General features: G+C 42.8%; 1 protein-coding gene across 2 annotated transcripts in view; it reads left to right on the top strand.

The window, feature by feature from the left end:
* Positions 1-8,355: 8,355 nt before the first annotated feature.
* The window catches only part of LOC142256187 (phospholipase A2 inhibitor 25 kDa subunit-like), a 46,282-nt gene continuing 27,629 nt past the window's right edge, over positions 8,356-27,008 (top strand). Inside the window, exons 1-4 of one of the 2 annotated variants that reach the window (XM_075327741.1) lie at positions 8,455-8,518; positions 8,627-8,661; positions 14,290-14,364; positions 15,322-15,435. In XM_075327741.1, coding sequence (XP_075183856.1) covers positions 8,460-8,518; positions 8,627-8,661; positions 14,290-14,364; positions 15,322-15,435 — 283 coding nt within the window. In that variant the 5' untranslated portion in view covers positions 8,455-8,459. Of the gene's footprint in view, positions 8,375-8,454; positions 8,519-8,626; positions 8,662-14,289; positions 14,365-15,321; positions 15,436-27,008 lie in introns of those variants that run through there. The other variant, XM_075327742.1, reaches the window with a different exon arrangement.

Below are 27,008 nucleotides of genomic sequence, written 5' to 3'. Positions count from 1 at the left end.
AATTATTTGCTAAAAATCTCTTTTTTATTATAGTACAGTTGGAATAAATCCGTGAATTTGCACTTTTATATGATGCATGCCACTCTAAGCTCGTGCTGGCTCCCCTTTTTCCATATTGTTATTGTACCGCCCCGTGCTCAGCGGCATACAAGCCGCTCAGATCCGGCCCTTCTGGTAGGTGGCTGGAGGGTCTCCGGACCCAGGGGGCCTCACGGTCACTTTAAATGTAAAGGGAAGGTGATGGGATGGTAGGTGTAGGACGTAGATGTACGGGCTGGGCCGTACGGAGTTCATGACACCACCCACGGTGTGTGGTGATATTGGACACCACCGCTGCAGTTACGGGGCACCCGGGGGAGATGTTGTGCAGCAAGTTGTTAACCCCTCTATGGGCAGGGATGGTGGCCCCGGGACCGGTTGGCGCTTGGCGGTGCAGGGAGATGGGCGACGATTAGTAAACACACGAGTCTCTGGTAAACCAAGGTGATGATGGTCGGTGCCCGCAGCCGGCTGCACTCTGGTTCCCCCACCGGGCTGGTGGTCTCTGTCTTTCTCCTGCACCTTTTTAGAACGGTGGACTGCCTGTGCTTGCAACTCCAGGAGTCCGCTCCCGGCTTGTGACTGCCTAAGGAGCCCTTGCCCACAGACGCTGGCCTGTGGGATCTCTGAGCCGTGGCGGTGGCCTTTTATCCCCCTCGTTGGGATGTTGTCTTCAGTTGGGACTTTGGGTGGGCCAGGCCTCAATCAGTTAATTAGCTATTCCCCAGTGGTTTCTGGACCTAGCTTCAGGGTCTGAGTACCCCCCTTTGTGCTCTGGTTTCCGGGTCGGTTCCCCGGGTTGGTACCAGCGGGCCACTACCCTGTCCCGGTCCACCTCAGTTCCACCGAGCCGTCTTCCCGGCTCCTGCAGACGAGACCACCATCTGCCTCTCAGTCAAAAGGCACCAAGGCTCCAATTCTGGCACCTGTCATCTTGCCTCAGGCCTTGTCACAGGCCTGGCCTCCACTTTCCTCTCAAACTGCTCTCTCTACTTTCCCACCTCAGGCTCTCTAGACTCCTTGGTGGGCGCCTTCCAACCGCCTGGTTCCGCCCCCTGGTGTGTCCATCAAACCCTGAGGGGGTGACTAAGGTGTAAGTGTTTGGCTGTGTGTTACCTGTGAGGGAACGGTGTTGTGCGGGGCCCTATTTGGGACTACCTGGCCCGGCCAGGGTGTCACATTATGATGGAGATATAAGTTATATATCTCACATCAAACAGTTATTTCATGATTATCTGTGCAGAGCATCTCGAAGACTTTGAGATGCTCTGCAGCACTTACAGATCTCACAGTGTTTATACACAAAGTGCCCAATCAATATTATTTCCCCACATTAGTGGTAGAGCTTCAAAATCATCATTAGAGGGGATCTCTAGGAACAGATTTGAATATAGAAATAACGCAGATTCCTTTTCCTTATGACCACAAACTACATTCAGGGCCCAAGTTACCCCTCGCGCCGTGTGAAATAAGGTTTGAGTAAGATACATCAAACCAATAAAGCTACAGAAATAGATTATTAAAAAAAATCAATTTTTATTCAACAAAATTTATATATAAAAAATGTATAAAAAATTAATTTCAGGTAATACCACATTATAACAACCAGGAACGTAGACTGAATATAAATATAAATATAAATCGTGGTGGTTTAGAATAACTGTGATCCGTAATATGTAGCAAAATACCAAATTATAAATGTATAAAAAGTATATTAAAACTTTGCAAAATGCTCAATGCTAATAGCAATAAAAAGCAATATATATGTGCAAGTTGTAAGGTGTACAGTGCCAGTAACAGAATAATCGGTAATAAAGTGAGTAAAGAACAAAAAGCAATCAACCTAAATCAATAAACAATAATCATAGTGCTTCAAAACTGTATATCATTTCTTCATCCGAACATGAATTTCTGAGGGGATAATTACAGTTTCTAAAATTAAGAAAAGAAGAAGTTAAAATCATATTTTAATAACACTATAAAAAGAAAAAACCTCACCCACCCATAAAAATAATTGTCATCGCATCTATTTTACAAGAAAGCTCCAAAACCCATAGTTTCATTCAACCCCTGTGGACTTAATGAACCCAATCTAAAAATCCATTGACTTTTTACTCGTGCTAATGCTTTTGACAAATCACCTCCTCTAAATCCTAGGTCCACTGTGTCAATTCCCCTGAATTTTAGGGAGTACGGATTGCAATTATGTTCTTTTTTGAAATGTCGGGCTAATGTTTTAAGTTGGGACTCATCATCACACGTTTTCGCCTTTTCAATATCACGACAGTGTTCTCGTATCCTAACTTTCAGTTCTCTTATCGTTAGTCCTATCTATACCTTATTGCAAGGACATGAAGCATGATAAATGGTTCCCTTAGTTGAACATGTGATATGTTTTCGAATTTCAAAAATTCGTGTACCATCAAAATTGGGGAAAGTTTTGGTCTTAAGTGTATTTGCCCATGCTTTGCAAAGGCCACATGGAAAGAAACCAGATGTTAGAGGTTTATTCACATTGTTTTTAGGATTTTGAAAATGGCTGTGTCACCAAGATTGGGACCTCTCTTAGCCACAATAGATGGTCTTATAGGCAATATTTTCTTCAGTAAAGGGTCAGATCGAAGGATATCCAAATGTTTTGTAAAAATTCTGGTCATTGGTTGCCACTGATCATGAAAGTTAGTTATGAAGCGTACCTGATTGTTATCCTCATCCCTGTTTTCTTATTAGTATTGTATAGTAGTTGGTTCCTGGGCGTTCTCATTGCTCTCCTATATCTTCTCTTGATCCATCTTTTGCTATATCCTCTGTCCAGCAGTCGACAAGACAATTCCTGTGATTTATGAAAAAATTGAGGTTCATCAGAGCATATTCTTTTTACTCTTAAGAATTGTCCTATCGGTATACCCTTGATGGTATTTTGAGGGTGAGAAGAATTTGCATGTAGCAGGGAGTTAGTTGCTGTTTCTTTCCTAAATACTGTTGTTGATAGTCTCCCAGTTGGCATAACATCAATCAAAATATCTAAAAATTCAATTTTTGGACCAAACTTGTATGGAAGCTTATTATTTTGATTGTTTTCGTTCAGACTATCCATCAAAGTATGTAATTCATAAATTGGTCCATCCCAGATAAAAAGGATATCATCTATATATCAAATCCAATTGTGTACATTTTTAATACCTGGGATATCACTGTCAAAGAAGATTGTTCTTTCCCATGCCCCCATAAACAAATTAGCGTAGGACGGGGCGCATGATGCCCCCATAGCGGTCCCTTGAATTTGTTTATAAATATTTTGATCAAAGGTAAAGACATTGTGTGTCAAGATGAATTCCAGCAGGATCAGGATGAGTCTAGCCATTGATTTATCCACATTACTGTAAAAGGAATGACAGGCTGGCGAGTGACGTCGCACGCGTGCGCGGTAGTCGTCTTTGCCTGTGGTATAGAGGATGTAGTAAAAAGTGTTTAGAGTGACATCGCGCGCCTGCGCGGTCGGCTTTTCAGCATGTGAAACTGGGATGGAAGAGAAGGAGAGGTGGATAGGATATAATGGTGCAGAAAAGGTGCCCTGTATAAACGCAGACGCCACATCTGTACTAGAGGAATATAGCAGTGACTAAAACGGAGAAAGGTAAGGACAGGGGAATAAAGGAGGAGTGAAAAGAGAAAGTTATAGCTGATAGTATTGTAGTAGGTGACAAAGGGAAAGAGAGCAGGAATGTCGTACCAGTCTTACCCATCAGGACAGGATATGGGAAAAAGGGGGAGGAGATGAGGAATGGAGATCCAATTTATTGTAGGTCATTTATTCATGTCTGTTAGAAAAAATAAAATATGTTAGACACATAATCATATGGACCAATCCATTTCTCTGTTGAGACCAAAGGGAGTTAATGTACGGAGTGTATATATCCAGAAACTCTCTCTCTGTTTCAGAAACTGGATATGGTTGCCACCTCGTCTTGGGCGATCTACTCTCTCTAGGACTTGGAAACGCAATTGAGATACTGAATGTCGGGCCTCTTGAAAGTGATATGGTAGTGGGAGCCACGTTTTATTACAGCGTATTGTGGATTTATGGCTTGCGATTCTATCTCGTACATGTTGTGTGGTTTCCCCTACATAAAGTAGACCACAGGGACATTTAACAACATAAATGACAAAATTGGTGTCACAGGTATAAAAATCTTTTATGGGATAGAGTTTACCTGTCCTGGGATGAGTGACAGAACTGCCTTTAATCACGTTAGAGCAGGCAGCACAACTATGGCAAGGAAAGGTTCCTGTGCGTTTTGTGCCTAGAGAAGTTTGGAAAGGAGTACGGTGGATGGGGCCGAAGTCGGCTCTGATTAGGTGGTCTCGTAAATTCGATGATCGTTTCATGCACATGAGAGGAGGGGGATCAAAAGGGCCAATCTCCGGGATGAGCCTTCTTCAGAAGGGGCCAATGTTTTTTTTATAATATGTTGTACCTTGGGAACTATAGTGTGATATTTATGAACAAATGGGATACGTTGCGTTTGTGATTGTGATGTAACAGAACTTTTCACAGGGTTTAAGAACTCATTCTACTTCATGTTTAAGTAGGCTGGGGGATACAGTCTTTCCTGAAATTTTTCAGACATGGTGTTGAGTCGTGTAGGTAGGGTATCCTTATCCGTAACGATACGGCGTACCTTTGTGAATTGGGATTGGGGTAAGCTATTCTTGATGGACCTTGGATGACAGCTGTCAAAGGAAAGGAGTCCATTGTAGTCAGTAGGTTTAGTATAAATATCGGAGCTAAGTTGGCCCTGTTGATTTTTGGAAATCCTAGTGTCCAAGAATACTATTTCCATTTGGCTGTAAGTAAATGTAAAGGAGAGTTCATCCCTGATGGAGTTAAGATCATGAATGAAGGTTTCTAAGTTATCAGTGTCACTGTTCCAGATAAAGAAAATATCGTCTATGTAACGATACCAACAGACAATATTGGGAGAAAAGGGGATGGGGGTATACATGTGTTGTCTTGAAGGTGTTCATGTAAAGATTAGCATACGCCGGGGCCACATTGGACCCCACTGCGGTCCCGCGGGTCCGGAGAAAATATTCGTCACTGAAAAGGAAGAAGTTCTCCCTTAGAACTATATTAAGCAGTTGTAAGCATAAATCTCTAGTGTCATCATTAAGGTCGGAGCCCTCAAGTGTGGTTTTTACTGCCTCAATGCCGATATCATAAACGATGGATGTGTAGAGGCTATTTACGTCCATTGTGGCCAAAATGCTATTAGGAGGTATGAAATTGAATATGAGTGAGATTGAGAGACAGGCACTTCAGTCTATCCGCAATAATACCAATATAATTATCAAACCGGCTGATAAAGGGGGTGGAAAAGTAGTCATGAACAAGTCTTATCTAGATGAAATTAAAAGGCAATTATCGAACTCAAATACTTACATTAAAATACCTACAGATCCTACCCCTAGAATTCAGCGCTCAATCCAAAACATACTTTCTCATTATGCAACCAAGAAAACCATAGACACTAAAACCGTCTCATTTCTCACCAATCCTCATCCGATCACTCCTGTTTTTTATGTTCTCCCCAAAATCCACAAATCATTGCAGAACCCCCCTGGACAACCCATTGTAGCCTTGACAGATTCGGTACTAACACCCTCATCCATTTTCCTTGAAAAACTTCTCACACCTTTGGCCAAACAAACTAAATCCTTTATTCTGGACACTGGGGATTTTCTCCACAAGATTAAAAACCTCAATTTCATACCTCCTAATAGCATTTTTGCCTCAATGGATGTAAATAGCCTCTACACGTCCATCGTTCATGATATCGGCATTGAGGCAGTAAAAACCACACTTGAGGGCTCCGACCTTAATGATGACAATAGAGATTTATGCTTACAACTGCTTAATATAGTTCTAAGGAAGAACTTCTTCCTTTTCGGTGACGAATATTTTCTCCAGACCCGCGGGACCGCAATGGGGTCCAATGTGGCCCCGGCGTATGCTAATCTTTACATGAACACGTTCGAGACAACACATGTATACCCCCATCCCCTTTTCTCCAATATTGTCTGTTGGTATCGTTTCATCGTCATTATTTTCTTTATCTGGAACAGTGACACTGATAACTTAGAAACCTTCATTCATGATCTTAACTCCATCAGGGATGAACTCTCCTTTACATTTACTTGAAAATAGTATTCGGAAATAGTATTCTTGGATACTGGGATCTCCAAAAATCAACAGGGCCAACTTAGCTCCGATATTTATACTAAACCCACTGACTACAATGGACTCCTTTCCTTTGACTGCTGTCATCCAAGGTCCATCAAGAATAGCTTACCCCGATCACAATTCACAAGGGTACGCCGTATCGTTACGGAAAGGATACCCTACCCACACGACTCAACACCATGTCTGAAAAATTTCAGGAAAGACTGTATCCCCCCAGCCTACTTTAACATGAAGTAGAATGAGTTCTTAATCCCTGTGAAAGTTCGGTTACATCACAATCACAAGCACAACATATCCCATTTGTTCATAAATATCACCCTATAGTTCCCAAGGTACAACATATTATAAAAAAACATTGTCCCCTTCTGAAGAAGGCTCATCCCGGAGATTGGCCCTTTTGATCCTCCTCTCATGTGCATGAAACGATCATTGAATTTACGAGACCACCTAATCAGAGCCGACTTCGGCCCCATCCACTGTACTCCTTTCCAAACTTTTCAAGGCACAAAACGCACAGGAACCTTTCCTTGCCTTAGTTGTGCTGCCTGCTCTAACGTGATTAAAGGCAGTTCTGTCACTCATCCCAGGACAGGTAAACTCTATCCCATAAAAGATTTTTACACCTGTGACACCAATTTTGTCATTTATGTTGTTAAATGTCCCTGTGGTCTACTTTATGTAGGGGAAACCACTCAACACGTACGAGATAGAATCGCCAGCCATAAATCCACAATACGCTGTAATAAAACGTGGCTCCCGCTACCATACCACTTTAAAGAGGCCCGACATTCAGTATCTCAATTGCGTTTCCAAGTCCTAGAGAGAATAGATCGCCCAAGACGAGGTGGTAACCATTATCCAGTTTCTGAAACAGAGAGAGAGTTTCTGGATATATACACTCCGTACATTAACTCCCTTTGGTCTCAACAGAGAAATGGATTGGTCCATATGATTATGTGTCTAACATATTTTTTTTTCTAACAGACATGAATAAATGACCTACAAAAAATTGGATCTCCATTCCTCATCTCCTCCTCCCCTTTCCCATATCCCGTCCTGATGGGTAAGACTGGTACGGCATTCCTGCTCTCTTTCCCTTCCTCACCTACTCCAATACTATCAGCTATAACTTCCTTTATTCCCCTGTCCTTACCTTTCTCCTTTTTAGTTACTGCTATATTCCTCTAGTACAGATGTGGCGTCTGCGTTTATACAGGGCACCTTTTCTGCACCATTATATCCTATCCACCTCTCCTTCTCTTCCATCCCAGTTTCACATGCTGAAAAGCCGACCGCGCAGGCGCGCGATGTCACTCTAAGGACTTTTTACTACATCCTCTATACCACAGGCGAAGACGACTACCGCGCATGCGTGCGACGTCGCTCGCCAGCCTGTCATTCCTTTTCACCGCCCCCTTCATTCTATTCCCCCTCTTTCTCATCTCAGAACATTTAGATGCCGACGTCCTCTTATACTCCACCCACTGCATTCCCTACAACAGAGACGGTGATGACAGCCGCGCATGTGCACGACGCTGTCCACCGATCTTCAATTCCTTCCATTACTACTAGTATTGGGAGATCGCTGCGCACGTGCGAGACGTCATTTGCCAGCCTGTCATTCCATTTCACCGCCCCCTTCATTCTATTCCCCCTCCTTCTCATCTCAGAATATTTAGATGTCGACATCATCTTATACTCCACCCACTGCATTCCCTACAACAGAGACGGTGATGACAGCCGCGCATGTGCACGACGCTGTCCACCGATCTTCAACTCCTTCTATTACTACTAGTATTGGTAGATCGCTGCGCACGTGCGCTACGTCACCCTTCCCAGATACACATGACCCTGTCTCACAGTGTCAGTTAGTGTAATGTCACCATAGAATCCTGGCACAGCTAACTGCGCCTACGTTCTAGGCCAATGTGATTACTTCCTATCTCTATAACCTCAAGGGGCGTTACCACACTTGTTCGTGACATCATACTCCTCCCAGCATGCAGCACATGTAAAGCCACATGCTACAGCTGATTAGCAGCCTTCACACACAGCTAAGGCACGGCAGTGCCAGCATCCACATAGGCTCTGGTAAGTCTATACTCTCTGGAGTTTTTTCCTTTTCTGCCTGACTGGACTTTTCTACATGATTTACTTTTCATTCCATGCAGACTACATGCCATTGTCATACAGGACCCTATTGTCTAATTGTTCCACCCAAACCTATAGCCACAGGTAAAACACCCACTCACTATTTAAATTGTCATTTTCTTTTTTTTTTTTTCTTTTTTCGCTCTCTTTTTTTTCTTTTGTTTTTTCTTATTCACATTCTTTTTTCTTCAGCTATTTTCTTTGGAACTACGAACCATCGGGGACAGGTATAATACCTGAATTCATTGTCTCTAAACACTCCTTCCCTACCGATACTAACTGTTGTGCACATATCTCTCAGTATATGCTGATACCAGCTCTCTACCCCCCCTTTTTCCACTCTCCAGCCCCTATTTTTCCCAATGTTTCATGTTTAATGATAGTTACTCTGGACGTGACATACGGCTTATATATATGTATGTTTATTTGTATATGTACAGTTAGGTCCAGAAATATTTGGACAGTGACACAAGTTTTGTTATTTTAGCTGTTTACAAAAACATCTTCAGAAATACAATTATATATATAATATGGGCTGAAAGTGCACACTCCCAGCTGCAATATGAGAGTTTTCACATCCAAATCGGAGAAAGGGTTTAGGAATCATAGCTCTGTAATGCATAGCCTCCTCTTTTTCAAGGGACCAAAAGTAATTGGACAAGGGACTCTAAGGGCTGCAATTAACTCTGAAGGTGTCTCCCTCGTTAACCTGTAATCAATGAAGTAGTTAAAAGGTCTGGGGTGGATTACAGGTGTGTGGTTTTGCATTTGGAAGTTGTTGCTGTGACCAGACAACATGCGGTCTAAGGAACTCTTAATTGAGGTGAAGCAGAACATCCTGAGGCTGAAAAAAAAGAAAAAATCCATCAGAGAGATAGCAGACATGCTTGGAGTAGCACAATCAACAGTCGGGTACATTCTGAGAAAAAAGGAATTGACTGGTGAGCTTGGGAACTCAAAAAGGCCTGGGCGTCCACGGATGACAACAGTGGTGGATGATCGCCGCATACTTTCTTTGGTGAAGAAGAACCCATTTCACAGCATCAACTGAAGTCCAGAACACTCTCAGTGAAGTAGGTGTATCTGTCTCTAAGTCAACAGTAAAGAGAAGACTCCATGAAAGTATCAGATCTTAACCCAATTAAGCATGCATTTCACTTGCTCAAATCCAGACTTAAAACGGAAAGACCCACAAACAAGCAAGACCTGAAGGCTGCGGCTGTAAAGGCCTGGAAAAGCATTAAGAAGGAGGAAACCCAGCGTTTGGTGATGTCCATGGGTTCCAGACTTAAGGCAGTGATTGCCTCCAAAGGATTCGCAACAAAATATTGAAAATAAAAATGTTTTGTTTGGGTTTGGTTTATTTGTCCAATTACTTTTGACCTCCTAAAATGTGGAGTGTTTGTAAAGAAATGTGACAATTCCTACAATTTCTATCAGATATTTTTAGTCAAACCTTCAAATTAAACGTTACAATCTGCACTTGAATTCTGCTGTAGAGGTTTCATTTCAAATCCACTGTGGTGGCATGCAGAGCCCAACTCGCCAAAATTGTGTCACTGTCCAAAGATTTCTGGACCTAATGTATAGTCCCTCTAAAAAATCCCGTATCTCTACTATGGACAAGAGCTGTATCTGTGTTCTTCCCTAGTTGATTGTAAAGAAATGTGATTCCTTCTTTATGTAATTATTTTCGTTTATTATTTGCATCTCATTTCTCATAGTTAACTCTGTGAATAAGGCCATAGGCCGAAACGTCAGAGATTACTTGTTTACCCCAAAGAAGTTCTATTCCTTTGCTTGGCTTTTTTGATTCTGAATAAAATCATCATTTATTGACATTTGAGTGTGCAATGTAACTATATATGTACTTGTGTGGGACCTTCCCCATCACTAGCACCTCATCCCCCAATTAGTGTGCACGCCTTTCTTTCTATCATACCCCTGATGGGGACAGATATGTAACTAGAATGTAATACATATTTATATCTTTATACAATCTATTTATTTTCTGTTTGCAATTCACTGTCTGAGTCTTGTGGTGCCTCGACACTTTTTTCATTACTATCCCTTGCAGTTTATTGTTTTTATTATGATCTTTAATAAAAATGTTATATTTTACTATTGCATTGTCTTTGGCTACATTTTCTATTGATTTTGTTAGATCTGGCAGTGTGTCTGTTCCTTTCTGCAGAGCATCTTGCCTTTGGAGATGCTCTGCAGCACTTACAAATCTGGCAGTGTGTCCATTCCTTGTGCAGAGCATTTTGCCTTTGGAGATGCTGTCGCGGGCGGGGAAGGACACCGCTGCGCTGCGCTCGCTAACACTCGGATCCGGTGCTGCTGCGATGGCTGCTCGGAGGCTCGAGCGGTGGGCCAGATCCGGGGACTCGAGTGGCGCTCCTCTCCCGTGAGTGAAAGGGGGGGTAGTTTGGTTTGGGGATTTGGTCCGTGACGCCACCCACGGGTTGTGGTGAGGTTGGACACCACCACTGCTGGTGACAGGGATCCCGGGAGCGATGGCAGGGAGCAGCTGGGATGTTGTTTTCCCCCTCCGTGGGTAGGGGTTGGTGGTCCCGGGGCCCGGTGAGATGATGGGGAGGCAGGGTTGGATGGGTGCAGGGTCGCTTGGACTGTGCAGCGCGGTGCCAGATGGCACGGTTGTACTCACTCAGCCACAAATGTATGCAAAGTCTCTGGTAAACCAAACGGCTGGATGGACGGGTCCCGCAGCCAGCTGCTGTGGCTTCTCCTGGACGGTTAGTGGTGGCTGCCTTTCCCTGCACCTTTGTGTATATTCGGTCCCGATGGATTCCCACCGGTAACCTGCTCCCCAGCGTATATATGTGCCGGAGGAGCCCTTTTGCCCGCAGGCTCTTGCCCTTGGAACTCAAGCTGTGGCAGTAGCTGTATTTCCTTCTGTTGGTTGGACGGTTGCCTTCAATCGGGTCTTGGCTGTTAGGAAACCCCTGGGGTTCCGGTCACTGACGGATTTGACCTCTAATGGCGACTCCAAGCCTGGTCGGGGTCCGTAGGCCCTGCCTGTGTGTGCTGGCTTCACTTCGCTCCCCGGTTCGGTACCGGCGGGCCACCGCCCGTCCCTGGTCCTACGGTTTCGTGTTGATCCGCCTCTCCTGCAGACGGCCACCACCGTCTGCCAACCTTGTTCTTGGTGCCCGGGCCACACACCCGGACCCGGTCAGTCTGCTCCTCTACTACCACCTCACTCTTCTCCTGACTCCTACTCACTGCACTTCCCTAACTGATCTGAACTGACTTCCTTTTCTCGCCTCCAGGACTGTGAACTCCTCAGTGGGTGGGGCCTACCACCTGGCTCCACCCCACCTGGTGTGGACATCAGCCCCTGGAGGGAGGCAACAAGAATTTTATGTCTGGCTGATGTGCCTGTCTCAGGGTGGGGTGTATGTTGTAGTACCTGTGACGAGGTGGCTAGTCCGGGGCGCCACAATGCTCTGAATCACTTACAGATCTCACAGTGTGTCCATTCCTTGTGCAGAGCATATCGCCTTTGGAGATGCTCTGCGGCACTTACAGATCTGGCAGTGTGTCTATTCCTTGTGCACACCATCTTGCTTTGGAGATGCTCTGCGGCACTTACACATCTGGCAGTGTGTCCATTCCTTGTGCAGAGCATCTTGCCTTTGGGGATGCTCTGCGGCACTTACAGATCTGGCAGTGTGTCTATTCCTTTCTGCAGAGCTTCTTGCCTTTGGAGATGCTCTGCGGCACTTACAGCTCTGGCAGTGTGTCTATTCCTCGTGCACACCATCTTGCTTTGGAGATGCTCTGCGGCACTTACACATCTGGCAGTGTGTCCATTCCTTGTGCAGAGCATCTTGCCTTTGGGGATGGTCTGCGGCACTTACAGATCTGGCAGTGTGTCCATACCTTGTGCAGAGCATCTTGCCTTTGGAGATGTTCTGTAGCCCTTACTGATCTGGTAGTGTATCCATTTTTTGTGCAGACCATCTTGCCTTTGGAGATGCTCTGCGGCACTTACTGGTCTCACAGTGTGTATTCCTTGTGCAGAGTATCTTGCCTTTGGAGATGCTCTGTGGCACTGACAAATCTGGCAGTGTGTCTATTCCTTTGTGCAGAGCATCTTGCCTTTAGAGATCTTCTGCGGCACTTATAGATCTGTTAGTGTGTCCATTCCTTGTGCAGAGCATCTTGTCTTTGGAGATGCTCTTCAGCGCTTACAGGTCTGACAGTGTTTCTATTCCTTTGTGCAGAGCATCTTGCTTTTGGAGATGCTCTGCGGCGCCATTCCTAGATAATGAACGAGAAGCTTGGTTACTACAAAGGAGTCCAGGATGGTTCTAGGAGGTGCTGGTTACTCAGTTGTTCCATCTTCCGGGTAATTGCTCCGGTTTCTTTACTAGCAGTGCTCCCCCAGAACTCTGCCGGTTGTATCCTCTGGTTGTGCTGTAGCGTGTGGGTCTGCTTGTATTCTGATCATGGTATTCTGACTCCAGAAACGACGAAAATCAGGAACGACGAACAACCTGCATCCAGGAATGTGACCGAATTTATGAAAATGAGCGACGTGTCAATGAGCAATGATAAGGTGAGTATTTTTGCTCATTCACAGTCGTTCGGGGGTGTCACACGGTACGACATCTCTAACGATTCCGGATGTGCGTCACTAACAATGTGACCCCGACGACATATCGTTAGATATATCGTAGCATGTAACACCGCCTTAAGTTTGGTGGGATACTGAGTCTCACATCGCCACGGCCAAATTGCGCCTCCTCTTGCCCTTTTGTAGTCCTGCACATACTTCCCTTCTGCCTCTGGTTCCCAGAGCCTGTGCACACTACACAGGTCCCAAGGAGCATGCTTAGGGCGTGCATGCGTGCTTTATCTCTTAGAGGGCCAGATCACTAATTTCTGGAAGTGTCTCCTAGCCTATGGCTGGGAGGCACTAGGTCCTTAAGGCATCTTCCCACTAGGGGAGGTGCCTGATCAACATGGTCAGTTAGTCATTTTATGTTCTTCTAGCTAGCTAGTCATTGGGTCCCGTTTAATCCTATGCCGTTATCTGTACCAGTTCCCACTTTCCTGTACCTATAACACATTACTTTCTGTATCCTTTGTACCTTCTGGTCCCTGCCATCTATTCTGCATCAGCCATCCCAGCTCCAATAGAGACCCTGCCTATCCATACCTGCCCTGGAGCTCAGCTGCCACAGTCATGGACACAGTCATGGCACCTGGTGTCTACTGACATCCAAGCCCATCCTCATCATCTGAGACTTTGTAGGTGCTTAGTTAAGTCTCTCCCATGTCAGGGTAAGATCGGATCACCCTACGGTCCAGTGGGTCCACTCCCCCTCATCGCCTCTACACCGGTGAGCGTTACACTGTAAAAGCAAGTAGATAAATTTAAATAGTGTAGAGGATGTTTACTGTGAAAAAAAATGAGAAAAAAGCTTCTTCACAACTTTCTGAAGCCAATAAGCTAAGTATTGTTCCCTTTCTTTTGGTAAATATTTATTTCTTCTGATATTGTCCACATCCTTTGACTTCAGAATTCCCGGTAACCCCGCCGCATTACATGATTATTTTTTTTATTAGAACGCTTTTGTTTAGAATATCACATTCCAGAGGTTAACTCTTTCGTCCATGTTCCGAATTTTGTAAACCCAACTAATATAAGCAATAACTTTATTGCCAAGTTACAGAGAGTGGAAGGGTGTAAGCTGTAACTTTCGTTTCTTGAAGAAGGGGGGGGAATCTTTTTTGAGAAATGATGAAAACACATCTATGTCCCACCCCGTACAAAAAGCAATATATTCAGTGTTTCACGAAAAGTTTCCATTTCACAATAGAACTTGCTTTCAAGAACAGAACCATGACTTCCCTGATTGGAATTTTGAGCCTCCTTTCAACTTTTGCAGCAACAAGTAAGTCTTCTGAAAAACTGTAACGATTGTAGTATTGGTTGTTTAATTTTTATTTGGTTTAGCTTTATGGAAAATAATACTGTAATATAAACCTGATTATTACTTTTTCAGCTAATATTTTTTATTTGCAAACACATCCTATTTATGAGGACATGTAAACATCTGTGTCATCTACTTCTTAAATAAAGAACTTGTTGGCACATAGAATAGAAAGTGATTAATATATTGTGAATGACTTTTACTTATCTTACTCTCTCTTGTGTGACCTGTGTGTTTCTGCATCCTCATCATGCTCCGGCAGCAGTATGGTTAATATGTTGTGAATGACTTTTACTTAGGTTACTCTCTCTCGTGTGACCTGTGTGTTTCTGCGTCCTCATCATGCTCCGGCAGCAGTATGATTAATATGTTGTGAATGACTTTTCCTTAGGTTACTCTCTCTGATGTGACCTGTGTGTTTCTGCATCCTCATCATGCTCCAGCAGCAGTATGATTAATATGTTCTGAATTACTTCTCCTTAGGTTACTCTCTCACATGTAACCAGTGTGTTTCTGCATCCTCATCATGCTCCGGCAGCAGTATGATTAATATGTTCTGAATTACTTCTCCTTAGGTTACTCTCTCACATGTAACCAGTTTGTTTCTGCATCCTCATCATGCTCCGGCAGCAGTATGATTAATATGTTGTGAATGAGTTTTACTTAGGTTACTCTCTCTCGTGTGACCTGTGTGTTTCTGCATCCTCATCATGTTGTGAATGACTTTTCCTTAGGTTACTCTCTCTCGTGTGACCTGTGTGTTTCTGCATCCTCATCATGCTCCGGCAGCAGTTTGATTAATATGTTGTGAATGACTTTTACTTAGGTTACTCTCTCTCGTGTTACTTGTTTGTTTCTGCATCTTCATCATGCTCCGGCAGCAGTATGATTAATATGTGGTGTATGACTTCTCTTTAGGTTACGCTCTCACGTGCTCCGAGTGCGTTTCTACATCCTCATCATGCTCTGGCAGAATTGTGGTTTGTCCGTCAGGCTTAGTGTGTGGATCCGCATACAGCAGAACCTTGGCTGGTAAGATACAAAATAAATAAGGATGATCAAATACTTTGATTATTTGGCTTTGCAGATATTTTCCAAATACCTCGCCGCTATTCGCGAATATTCGATGTGCAATGTAATTCTATGGGAAACCCGAATAACAACTATTCAGTACTATTCGGGCTTCCCATAGACTTACATTGCGCAATGAATAGTCGAATAGCGGCGAGGTATTCTGAAAATATTCACGAAGCCGAATATTTGAGGTATTCGTTCATCCCCTCTAATCTTTGCTTTTAAGGGTATCTGTTCTATGAAATTAAATGCAACTACTGTATAAATTTCACAGTCTCGATTCATCATTTGTACCTGTTTTTTTGTCTAGTTTTGAATATTTTGTGCCTTTTTATTATGTTTGCATGCAATTTGCTCCTTTTTTGAATTCTATTTTATGTGCTCGCCTATTTTTTGTTGTTTGTTTTCTGCTTTGTGGAAGTAGATTAACAATTCCAGATCCTTCTGCCTCATTTATCAATACTGAATTTTCAAAAAGTCACATAATTTGGTGCAAAGTCAATCTTTCTTGTATTTTCCAGTAAGCCATACTTTTTTTTTTCACAAAGTTACAACTTTGATCAGTTTGGCAACAAAAAAAGCAACAAATACCAAATTATAAAAAAGTAAATATTGAATCTTTGTGATATATATATATATATATATATATATATATATATATATATTTATTATTATTATTATTATTTATTTATAGAGCACCATTGATTCCATGGTGCTGTACATGAGAAGGGGGTTACATACAAAATACATATACAAGTTACAGTAGACAGACTAGTACAGAGGGAAGAGGGCCCTGCCCTTGCGGGCTTACATTCTATAGGATTATGGGGAGGAGACAGTAGGTGGGGTGTAGGTGGGGCGGCAGCTCCGCACGGTGGTGGGGCGGCAGCTCCGCACGGTGGTGGGGCGGCAGCTCCGCACGGTGGTGGGGCGGCAGCTCCGCACGGTGGTATATTAGTAACTTTCTCATAATCTTTGTTTTATTTTGTATATTGTTACATTTACGTAAACATTTCTAGATATATTTTATGGCTTAAAACTATTTGGAGAACTAAAAAGAATCATAGCTGACAATTTGTTAAAACTGTATCTGGACTGAGCAGTTTGCAGTTCAACTTGATACAATTTTCATAGAGAAATAGGGGAACATTGTATATAAAGTAATGTGCACAATTGCAACCAAAACATCAATATCCCCATAATGTGTAGATTCCCAATCACAGGATCAACTCCTGCTAAACCATATAATATATGTGTTAAAGAACACACAATGGAGTACAAATAATCCAAAATATTTTTGTGTGGTGGCCTTTGAAAAAGGTACCCGAAACGTACGTCGGGCTTGGACCGCGAATCATCTCCCTACCAGTCACAGTCCCTGGGTATGTACTTATGCCTATGTAGGTTTGCCTCCCCATTTATTGTACACCTTAGGTGCTGTCAGTGCCAGCATATAGAGGGAAGGGCTTTACCTATCTGGTTTCCCGGACTATATACTGTGGGGGATTAATGTAAATGTCTTGTGGGAAGCTTATGTGAGACATATAGAACAAATGTTGGACACTTATGCACTTTACCTTCTTTTGACTATGGCATGAACATTATGTAACCCTCTTCCGATTTCGGTCCCCACTTAGTGAGGTATTTTCTCCTTATGTCCTTTAATTTGTTACAGGGTATCTTAAGTAGACTTTGGTATACTCCTTTTTATGATGTGATTGCTTAATAAAATATTTTGGATTATTTATAGTTTGCAGTTCAACTTGTATTCAGTGACATATTTAAGGGATGGGGTCAACCCAACCATGGCATGTGCCTCAGGTGTCTTGTTTAGGGCAATTACATTAGATACAGGGGTAGGCTTGTAAACTAAAATATTGACCATGATGAAAATACCTGGCTATAATTGTGTGTGCACAATGGATACAATATAGAAAAGAGCCTGGACACCATAAATATTTATGATACTTGGGATAACTTCCATTGATTACATAATTCGGATGTCTTCTCCGTCTTTAGGTTTGAAAAGAAACCATTCATTTCTTCGTAAGACTGACTTATTTCTTTTTGGGTGGGAGGTGGCTGAGGTTTCTTATCTTTTAGTTGCAGAACAGGGAGTAGAATGTTGGCTGCAGCCCCATTAACACTAGAAGTCCCAGAAATGTCGAGCTCCCCCCTGAAGTCCTGAAAGAGGGTCAAATGACCCTTAGTCCAAACTGAATAGAACTAATTAGAAACTAAATGGCTCAACTCAATGGGAAAACAACAACCTCCTGTGGTTCGACAGTAATGGCCTTAATTACAGAACAAAAGACGGTGATTATAGGATGTTAGCTAAAATCCTTCAGGTCATTCGACCCGTCTCTGGGTTCCAAAGGTAGAAATGTTAAATGACCCCTCTCTGGGACTTCTAGTGTTAAGGGGGATGTAATTTATGAGTTTAATGAAAAATACTCCGAAGAACAGACTGTTAATTCATCATGGGCATCAGCACGGGCAGTGATGCTGAGCACTGAATCGCATGCTCAGAAGGGCGTGCTAACATGCTATGCGGGTAGACTAGTGTCTTGAAATGTTCGGCTCTGCAAAAACGTGCTGGCATGGCATCGTCAGACTGTTCACACCACAGAACAGAATCTGACAAGCAAAACCTGAGGCTGGATTCTGGATTTTTCAGCCAGAGCCGGGCGTCGGCTGGTTCAGGTTCACTGGTCTTCAGCTCTGCAGGAGTTATTCCTGCACACTTGTGAGCAGGACTTAAGAGCTCAGGTTCCTAATTGCCACATGCAGCTGTGTCCTTCCTATTTAAGGCCCCCTTCAAAAAGTCCGTGAAAAAAACGAACCGTTTTTTCACAGACGTATTAAAGGGGTGGTTTGCTCCCCATGTTCCATGTTTGTGGCACATGCGTGTTCTTCGTGTGTTATACGTAATAATACACGGAGAACGGAAAGTCCCGCCTTACCTGATTCTTCCGTAGCTTTCTGTGGTGCTGAATGACAGTGTCCGGCACAGGCCACGCCCCGCTGACGCTGCTTCCGGCCCCCAGTGAAGAAGATGCGTTGTTCAAATTCACTGGAGGTCGGATGCAGGTGACAGCCGCGACAGAGACTGCAGGTATGGTGGAGGTGAGAGTTTGTGTTTTTTTTTTTTTTTTTTTTTATTTTTATAATGACGCATGTGTTTCTCCGGCGCGTGTCACGTGGGACCGCATCCACACTACATCCGTGTCTTACAGGTGTGGGCCGTGTGACACCAGTGCTGCCGGAGAAAAACGGACATGCCTCCGTTTGGAGCACAAGGGCACACGTCTGCTCCACACGGAGGCACGGGCCAATGGCTGAACACGTGCGTGCACATATACCCATTGATTTTAATGGGTAAACGTGTGCCCGTGTCTCCGGTACATGCAGAAATGGACCTAGCATGTACCGGAGGCACGGACGTGTGAAGGGGGCCTAAAGCACTGCTTTCTTCCGGTACTTGCCGATAATATCTACCACATAAGCTACAGTGATCCCGGTCTTGGTTGTTATCCTGTTTATGGTGATCCGTAATGTGCTTTAGGATAGCTGTAAATTTAGGTTGATATTTTTTTTTTATTTATTTGTAAAAATATGAGAAATTTAGCGAAAAATTTGCAATTTACAAACTTTTAATTTTTATGCTCTTAAATTCGAGAGTTATGTCACAGGAAATAGTTAATAAATAGGGATGATCGAATATCACAAATATTCGGCTTCGTGAATATCCGACAAATAGGTTGCCGCTATGCAAATATTTGATGCACAATGTAAGTCTATGGGAAGCCTATAGCAACTATCCGGGTTTCCCATAGACTTACATTGCGCATCGAATATTCGCAAATAGTCGAATAGTGCTGACCTATTCGGCGAATATGGGCATAGCCGAATATTCGACGTATTCGATCATCGCTATTAATAAATAACATTTCCCACATGTCGACTTCACATCAGTGCAAGTTATGAAACAAAATTTTGTTTGTTATGAAGTTAGAAGGGTTCAAAGTTCATTGTTGTGCAATTTCTCCAGAATATGCTGATACCTGACACATGATGGAAAACTACTGTCTGGGCCAGGGGTGGGATTCAGCCAGTCCTGTCCGGTTCTGGAGAACCAGTTGTTAAAATAGCAGCCGGTTCCCTGAAGCGGCAAGAAACAGCTGCGGTGATCCGGTTCCCTGTATTCATTTGTGTTAGTGTCTTTAAGACTCTAACACAAATGAATCCCCGTACCTCCTCGCCACACTTTCGGGTTCAGTGCAGCCTGTCTGCTCCCTGACCCGGTGTGCAGCGACGCGCTGATGCTGCAGAGAGGTCACGGCAGCGTGGGGAGGTAGCTGCTCCTCCTGCCATCTGTTAACGTCAGTGTGTCTGCTGAGTGCCACGGAGGACGGGAGATACAGGAGAAGCTGCCGGTGCCTGGAGCAGGTAAGCGCTCAGTGAGCCGAAGATGCAGGGGTGCAGGAAGATGAGCCGCATTAAGATGGCAGCTATATGGGGAGAGGAAGCCATATATGATGGGAGCTATATGTGGCTATATGGGGAGAGGCCACATAAGATGGGAGCTATATGGGAAAAGGAGCCATATGGGACAGGATTTGCAGGGGAAAAGGAGCACATGGGATGAGATCTGCTGGGGAAAGAGGCCATGATGGGATGGGATCTGCAGGGGGGAAAGAGGCCATATTTGGATGGGATCTATAGGGGGAAAGGAGCCACATGGGATGAGATCTGTATGGGGAAGGTCATCCATTCCAATTTTAGCAGGGCTCCTTTAGTAATAATTTTTAAAAACTGTAGAAAAACAGTTTAATACAATATGACTGTCAGTGACTGGAACAACTGGTGCTGGACAGGAGGGTGAAGGTATAGGAAGGGAAGGAGATTTTACTTTAAATTACTTGTATTTTTTGGTTGAGGAAAGTGCGTGAAAATGGGTGTGGCTAACAGAATGGGTGTGGTTACAGAATGAGTGTGGTTTTCAAATGGGCGGGGTTTACAGAGAACCTGTTGTTAAAAATTTGAATCCCACCCCTGGTCTGGGCAGCACACGGCAGGGCTTGGAAAGAAAGATTGCACCATTTGACTTTTTGAACTCAAATTTGTCTAGAATCTATAGCAGACACCATGTCACATTTGCAGAGCCCTTGATGTTCCTAAACAGTGGAAACCCCCACAAGTGACCATATTTTGCACACTAAGCCCCCTCAAGGAACTTGTCTAGATGTGTGGCGAGCACCTTGAACCCCCAGTTGCTTCACAGAATTTTATAATGTTTGTTCATGAAAATAAAAATCCTATTTTTCACAAATATTTTAACCCCAAATTTTGCTGTTATGGTTTGTTGGTGCCATGTCACAAAATAAAGTAGGTCAAAATTGCACAAAAAGTTTGTTACACAGTTTCTGCTGAACATGGCAATACTCAACATGTGGCTGTACAGTACTGCTAAGCCACACTGCGAGACTCAGGATGGAAAGAGCGCAATTTGACTCGGATTACAAATTTTAATACAATAGCTTTTGGGCTCCATATACAGAGCCCTTAAGTGCTAGAAGAGCAGAATCCCTCTCAAATGCCTCGTTTTGAAAATTACACCCCTAAAGGAATTTGTCTGGTGTAGCAATGATTTTGACTCCATGGATATTTTTCAGAAACAAACAGCAATGCTTGTTGCTGAGTAAAAATTGCAAATCAGCCCAGTACATTGTAGTGCCCAGTACATTGTAGTGCCAATAAATTGTGCCCAGGTCATGCTTTTGGAGACATGCACCCCATAAATTAACCAGGCTCCACTAACTACAGAAATGCCAAACATGTGGATTCTAAATATAGTTTAGGCACAGTATGGGACTCAGAATTTGGATTTGGAAGCACAGATTTTGCTGAATTTATTTTTTTGGGGTGGAGCCATAACACTTTTACAGAGCCTATGGTCTACCGGTAATGTAGAAAGACCCTATATTTCTATTAACATGACGGATCTGAGTAAGGACTAGTTTATTTGCGGGTTGAATGCTGTTTGGTGGCAGTTTGGGGTACAGAACATTTTGGATCAGTTCACATTTATCCTGCGCTCTATGCTGAGCACTTACTCCAGGGTTTCCATCTGCATCTCGGAATTACGTGATTCAGGTGGATTCATTCAGTAATGACGCAGCAGAGTTACTCCAGAATTCATTTGGTCTCAGTTCAGTGGTGTCCATTTTTCTGAGATGCAAAAAAATGATGTTGACTGCACTTTTGTGCACATCTAAAAAGAGGTGTACAAAGATGGACCACAGGCCAGACGGGAGTTTGAAGTGACTCCTCGGCCTCATTACATTGAATCCACTTTAGAAATCTTGTCTGAATCACATTTTTAAGAGATTTAGATATTATTCCTGGTTTAATCCCCCAATGTAGAGCGCAGTATAAATGTGAGCCGCCAGATACTACAATCTTTGGGAGACAGAATAAACAAATCATCAGCAGTTAAAGAATTGTCTTTATTACTATTTTTTATGCCATTCATCTTGCAGTATAAGTGATAGGGCAGCTTTATTCCTCCGATCAGTACGATTATAGCAATACCTGATTTATATAAGTTATTTTTTATGTATGGCTACTATCACATTTAAAAACGCTTTTTTACAAAAGAAAAATTTTTGCATCACCAAATTTTGAAAGCTATAGTTTTTTTTGTTTTTTTTTGTTTTTTTTAATTTTTATGTTGACAGTTACGTGAGGGCTAAGTAGTAGTTTTTATTGATACCATTTTGGGCAACAAACATATTTTGATCGCGTTATATTCTATTATGTGATGCATATCAAGAAGAAACAGCAATTCAGGAATTGTTTTTTTATTTTTTGGTTGTTTTTTTTTACACTGTTCACTGTGTCGTAAATGTGATAAGTCAGTTTTTATCTTAAAGCACACTAATCACCAGGATTTTCGTATATACCTAAAGCCAGTGCTATACTGACACTATCCGGCTGATTCTATACATACAGTGCTATACTGGCACTATCAGGCAGATTCTATACATACAGTGCTATACTGGCACTATCAGGCTGATTCTATACATACAGTGCTATACTGGCACTATCAGGCTGATTCTATACATACAGTGCTATACTGGCGCTATCAGGCTGAGTCTATACATACAATGCTATACGGGCACCATCAGGCTGATTCTATACATACAGTGCTATACTGGCACTATCAGGCAGATTCTATACATACAGTCTATACTGGCACTATCAGGCTGAGTCTATACATACAGTGCTATACTGGCACTATCAGGCTGATTCTATACATACAGTGCTATACTGGCACTATCAGGCTGATTCTATACATACAGTGCTATACTGGCACTATCAGGCTGAGTCTATACATACAGTGCTATACTGGTGCTATCAGGCTGATTCTATACATACAGTGCTATACTGGCACTATCAGGCAGATTCTATACATACAGTGCTATACTGGCACTATCAGGCAGATTCTATACATACAGTGCTATACTTGCACTATCAGGCTGATTCTATACATACAGTGCTATACTGGCACTATCAGGCTGATTCTATACATACAGTGCTACACTGGCACTATCAGGCAGATTCTATACATACAGTGCTATACTTGCACTATCAGGCAGATTCTATACATAGAGTGCTATACTGGCGCTATCAGGCTGATTCTATACATACAGTGCTATACTGGCACTATCAGGCTGAGTCTATACACACAGTGCTATACTGGCACTATCATGCTGATTCTATACATACAGTGCTATACTGGCACTATCAGGCTGATTGTATACATACAGTGCTATACTGGCACTATCAGGCTGATTCTATACATACAGTGCTATACTGGCGCTATCAGGCTGAGTCTGTACATACCTGTAGTGCTCAGCTCAGGTGTTTAGGTTTTAAAATCCAAGAAAGTAAAGTTTATAAAATCAGCAGCTTCTTGAGTGACAGCAGCTGTAGATCAGGTATCTGGAGGGGGGATTCATAGTTATCCACTCCTCCTGGTAGAATTAGCATAAGTATTATGCAATCAACCTAGCAGAGTTTTTGAGGTCATACCCATGTGACCAGAAGAGGCGGGGCCTCAGCTAACAGAAAAATAATGTTTCTTCCTGGTATCAGCTATGTTAGCTGAGGCCACGCCCCTTCTGTTCCCATGGGTATGACCTCACACAGGTCCTGCTAGGTCATCTGTACAATACTTATGCTAATTATAACAGGGGGTGGGGATAAGTATGAAACCCTCTCCCAGATATTATCTGATACTCAGCTGCTGTCACTCAACAAGCAGCTAATTTTATAACCTTTACTTTCTTGGATTTCAAAACCTAAACATCCGAGCTGACCACTACAGGTATGTATAGACTCAGCCTGATAGTGCCAGTATAGCTCTGCATGTATAGAATCAGCCTGATAACGCCAGTATAGCGCTGTATGTATAGACTCAGCCTGATAGTGCCAGTATAGCACTGTATGTATAGACTCAGCCTGATAGTGCCAGTATTGCACTGTATGTATAGACTCAGCCTGATAGTGCCAGTATAGCACTGTATGTATAGACTCAGCCTGATAGTGCCAGTATAGCACTGTATGTATAGACTCAGCCTGATAGTGCCAGTACAGCACTATGTATAGAATCAGACTGATGGTGCCAGTACAGCACTGTATGTATAGAATCTGCCTGATAGTGCCAGTATAGCACTGTATGTATAGACTCAGCCTGATAGTGCCAGTACAGCACTGTATGTATAGAATCAGACTGATGGTGCCAGTACAGCACTGTATGTATAGAATCTGCCTGATAGTGCCAGTATAGCACTGTATGTATAGAATCAGTCTGATAGTGCCACTATAGCACTGTATGTATAGAATCAGTCTGATAGTGCCAGTATAGCACTGTATGTATAGAATCAGCCTGATAGTGCCACTATAGCACTGTATGTATAGAATCAGCCTGATAGTGCCAGTATAGCACTGTATGTATAGAATCAGCCTGATAGTGCCAGTGTAGCACTGTATGTATAGAATCAGCCTGATAGTGCCAGTATAGCGCTGTATGTATAGACTCAGCCTCATAGTGCCAGTATAGCACTGTATGTATAGAATCAGCCTGATAGCGCCAGTATAGCACTGTATGTATAGAATCAGACTGATAGTGCCAGTATAGCACTGTATGTATAGACTCAGCCTGATAGCGCCAGTATAGCACTGTATGTATAGACTCAGCCTGATAGTGCCAGTATAGCAGTGTATGTATAGACTCAGCCTGATAGTGCCAGTATAGCACTGTATGTATAGAATCAGCCTGATAGTGCCAGTATAGCACTGTATGTATAGAATCAGCCTGATAGTGCCAGTATAGCACTGTATGTATAGAATCAGCCTGATAGTGCCAGTATAGCACTGTATGTATAGAATCAGCCTGATAGCGCCAGTATAGCACTGTATGTATAGAATCAGCCTGATAGTGCCAGTATAGCACTGTATGTATAGAATCAGCCTGATAGTGCCAGTATAGTACTGTATGTATAGAATCAGCCTGATAGCGCCAGTATAGCACTGTATGTATAGACTCAGCCTGATAGTGCCAGTATAGCACTGTATGTATAGACTCAGCCTGATAGTGCCAGTATAGCACTGTATGTATAGAATCAGCCTGACAGTGCCAGTATAGCACTGTATATATAGAATCAGCCTGATAATGCCAGTATAGCACTGTGTGTATAGACTCAGCCTGATAGTGCCAGTATAGCACTGTATGTATAGAATCAGCCTGATAATGCCAGTATAGCACTGTATGTGTAGACTCAGCCTGATAGTGCCAGTATAGCACTGTATGTATAGAATCAGCCTGATAGTGCCAGTATAGCACTGTATGTATAGAATCAGCCTGATAGTGCCAGTATAGCACTGTATGTATAGAATCAGCCTGATAGTGCCAGTATAGCACTGTATGTATAGACTCAGCCTGATAGTGCCAGTATAGCACTGTATGTATAGAATCAGCCTGATAGTGCCAGTATAGCACTGTATGTATAGAATCAGCCTGATAGTGCCAGTATAGCACTGTATGTATAGAATCAGCCTGATAGTGCCAGTATAGCACTGTATGTATAGAATCAGCCTGATAGTGCCAGTATAGCACTGTATGTATAGAGTCAGCCTGATAGTGCCAGTATAGCACTGTATGTATAGAATCAGCCTGATAGTGCCAGTATAGCACTGTATGTATAGAATCAGCCTGATAGTGCCAGTATAGCGCTGTATGTATAGAATCAGCCTGATAGTGCCAGTATAGCACTGTATGTATAGACTCGACCTGATAGTGCCAGTATAGCACTGTATGTATAGAATCAGCCTGATAGTGCCAGTATAGCGCTGTATGTATAGAATCAGCCTGATAGTGCCAGTATAGCACTGGCTTTTGCTTATATACAAAAATCCTTGTGATTGGTTCCCTTTTAAGGTCAGTATTATTACAGAGATACCACATTTATCTTGGTTTTTTTTTCTTTCTTTTGCCTCTTTTATGCCAGAAAAACAATTTTCTAGAAATATAAATAGTTTTTACTTTGCTGTATTCGGAGTGCTATACCTTTTTGTATTTTTTTTCACTGATGGAGCCGTATGGTAGCTTGTTTTTTGTGGGACAAATCCCGTTTTCAGTTATTCGATTTTTATTTAATTACAACCTTTTTCTCATGTTTTATTCTACTTTTTGTCAACAGTATTACGAAAACACATTTTTTTGCCATGTTTTTCTTTTTTTTATTTATTTTTTTTTACAATGTTAACTAAGTGGTTAACTAGGGTGACAGTTTTATATAGCAGGTTTTTCTGGACTCATGGACTCAACAGTACCAAATGCATAAACTTAGATATATATACATATATATATATATATATATATATATAATATATATAATTTCTATATATCTATCTGTGTGTGTGTGTGTCTGTGTGTATGTCCGCTAAAGGAATCTGCATAGTCCCATCTATCACAAAATTTTGCACAGATGCCCCATGTGACTCAGGAAACGTCGTAGACTATGTTTTGACAGGAAAATTTAAAGAAATGGATAAAGAGTCGGCTGGGGAGAGAAGCAGACAGACAGACATTGGGAGAGAGGCAGACAGAGACAGTTATATCCTTTTTTTTTTTTCCTTTAGTCTTTGAATGGGACACTAAGGGGTACTTTGCACGCTGCGACATCGCTACTGCGATATCGTCGGGGTCAAATCGAAAGTGACGCACATCCGGCGCCGGTAACGATGTCATAATGTGTAAAGCCTAGATGCGCTGATAAACGATCGCAAAGCGTCGAAAATCAGTGATCTGTGTAGCTTCGGTCATTTTCATAATGTCGCACCAATAGGAGATACGATGTTGTTCCTCATTCCTGCGGCAGCACACATCGCTGTGTGTGAAGCCGCAGGAGCGAGGAACATCTCCTTACCTGCCTCCACCGGCTATGCGGAATGAAGGAGGTGGG

The sequence above is a fragment of the Anomaloglossus baeobatrachus genome, chromosome 11, assembly GCF_048569485.1.
Source record: "Anomaloglossus baeobatrachus isolate aAnoBae1 chromosome 11, aAnoBae1.hap1, whole genome shotgun sequence".
NCBI lineage: Eukaryota > Metazoa > Chordata > Amphibia > Anura > Aromobatidae > Anomaloglossus > Anomaloglossus baeobatrachus.
Note: the sequence above shows the minus strand (reverse complement) of the source record. Positions and strands in the feature narration are given on the sequence as shown.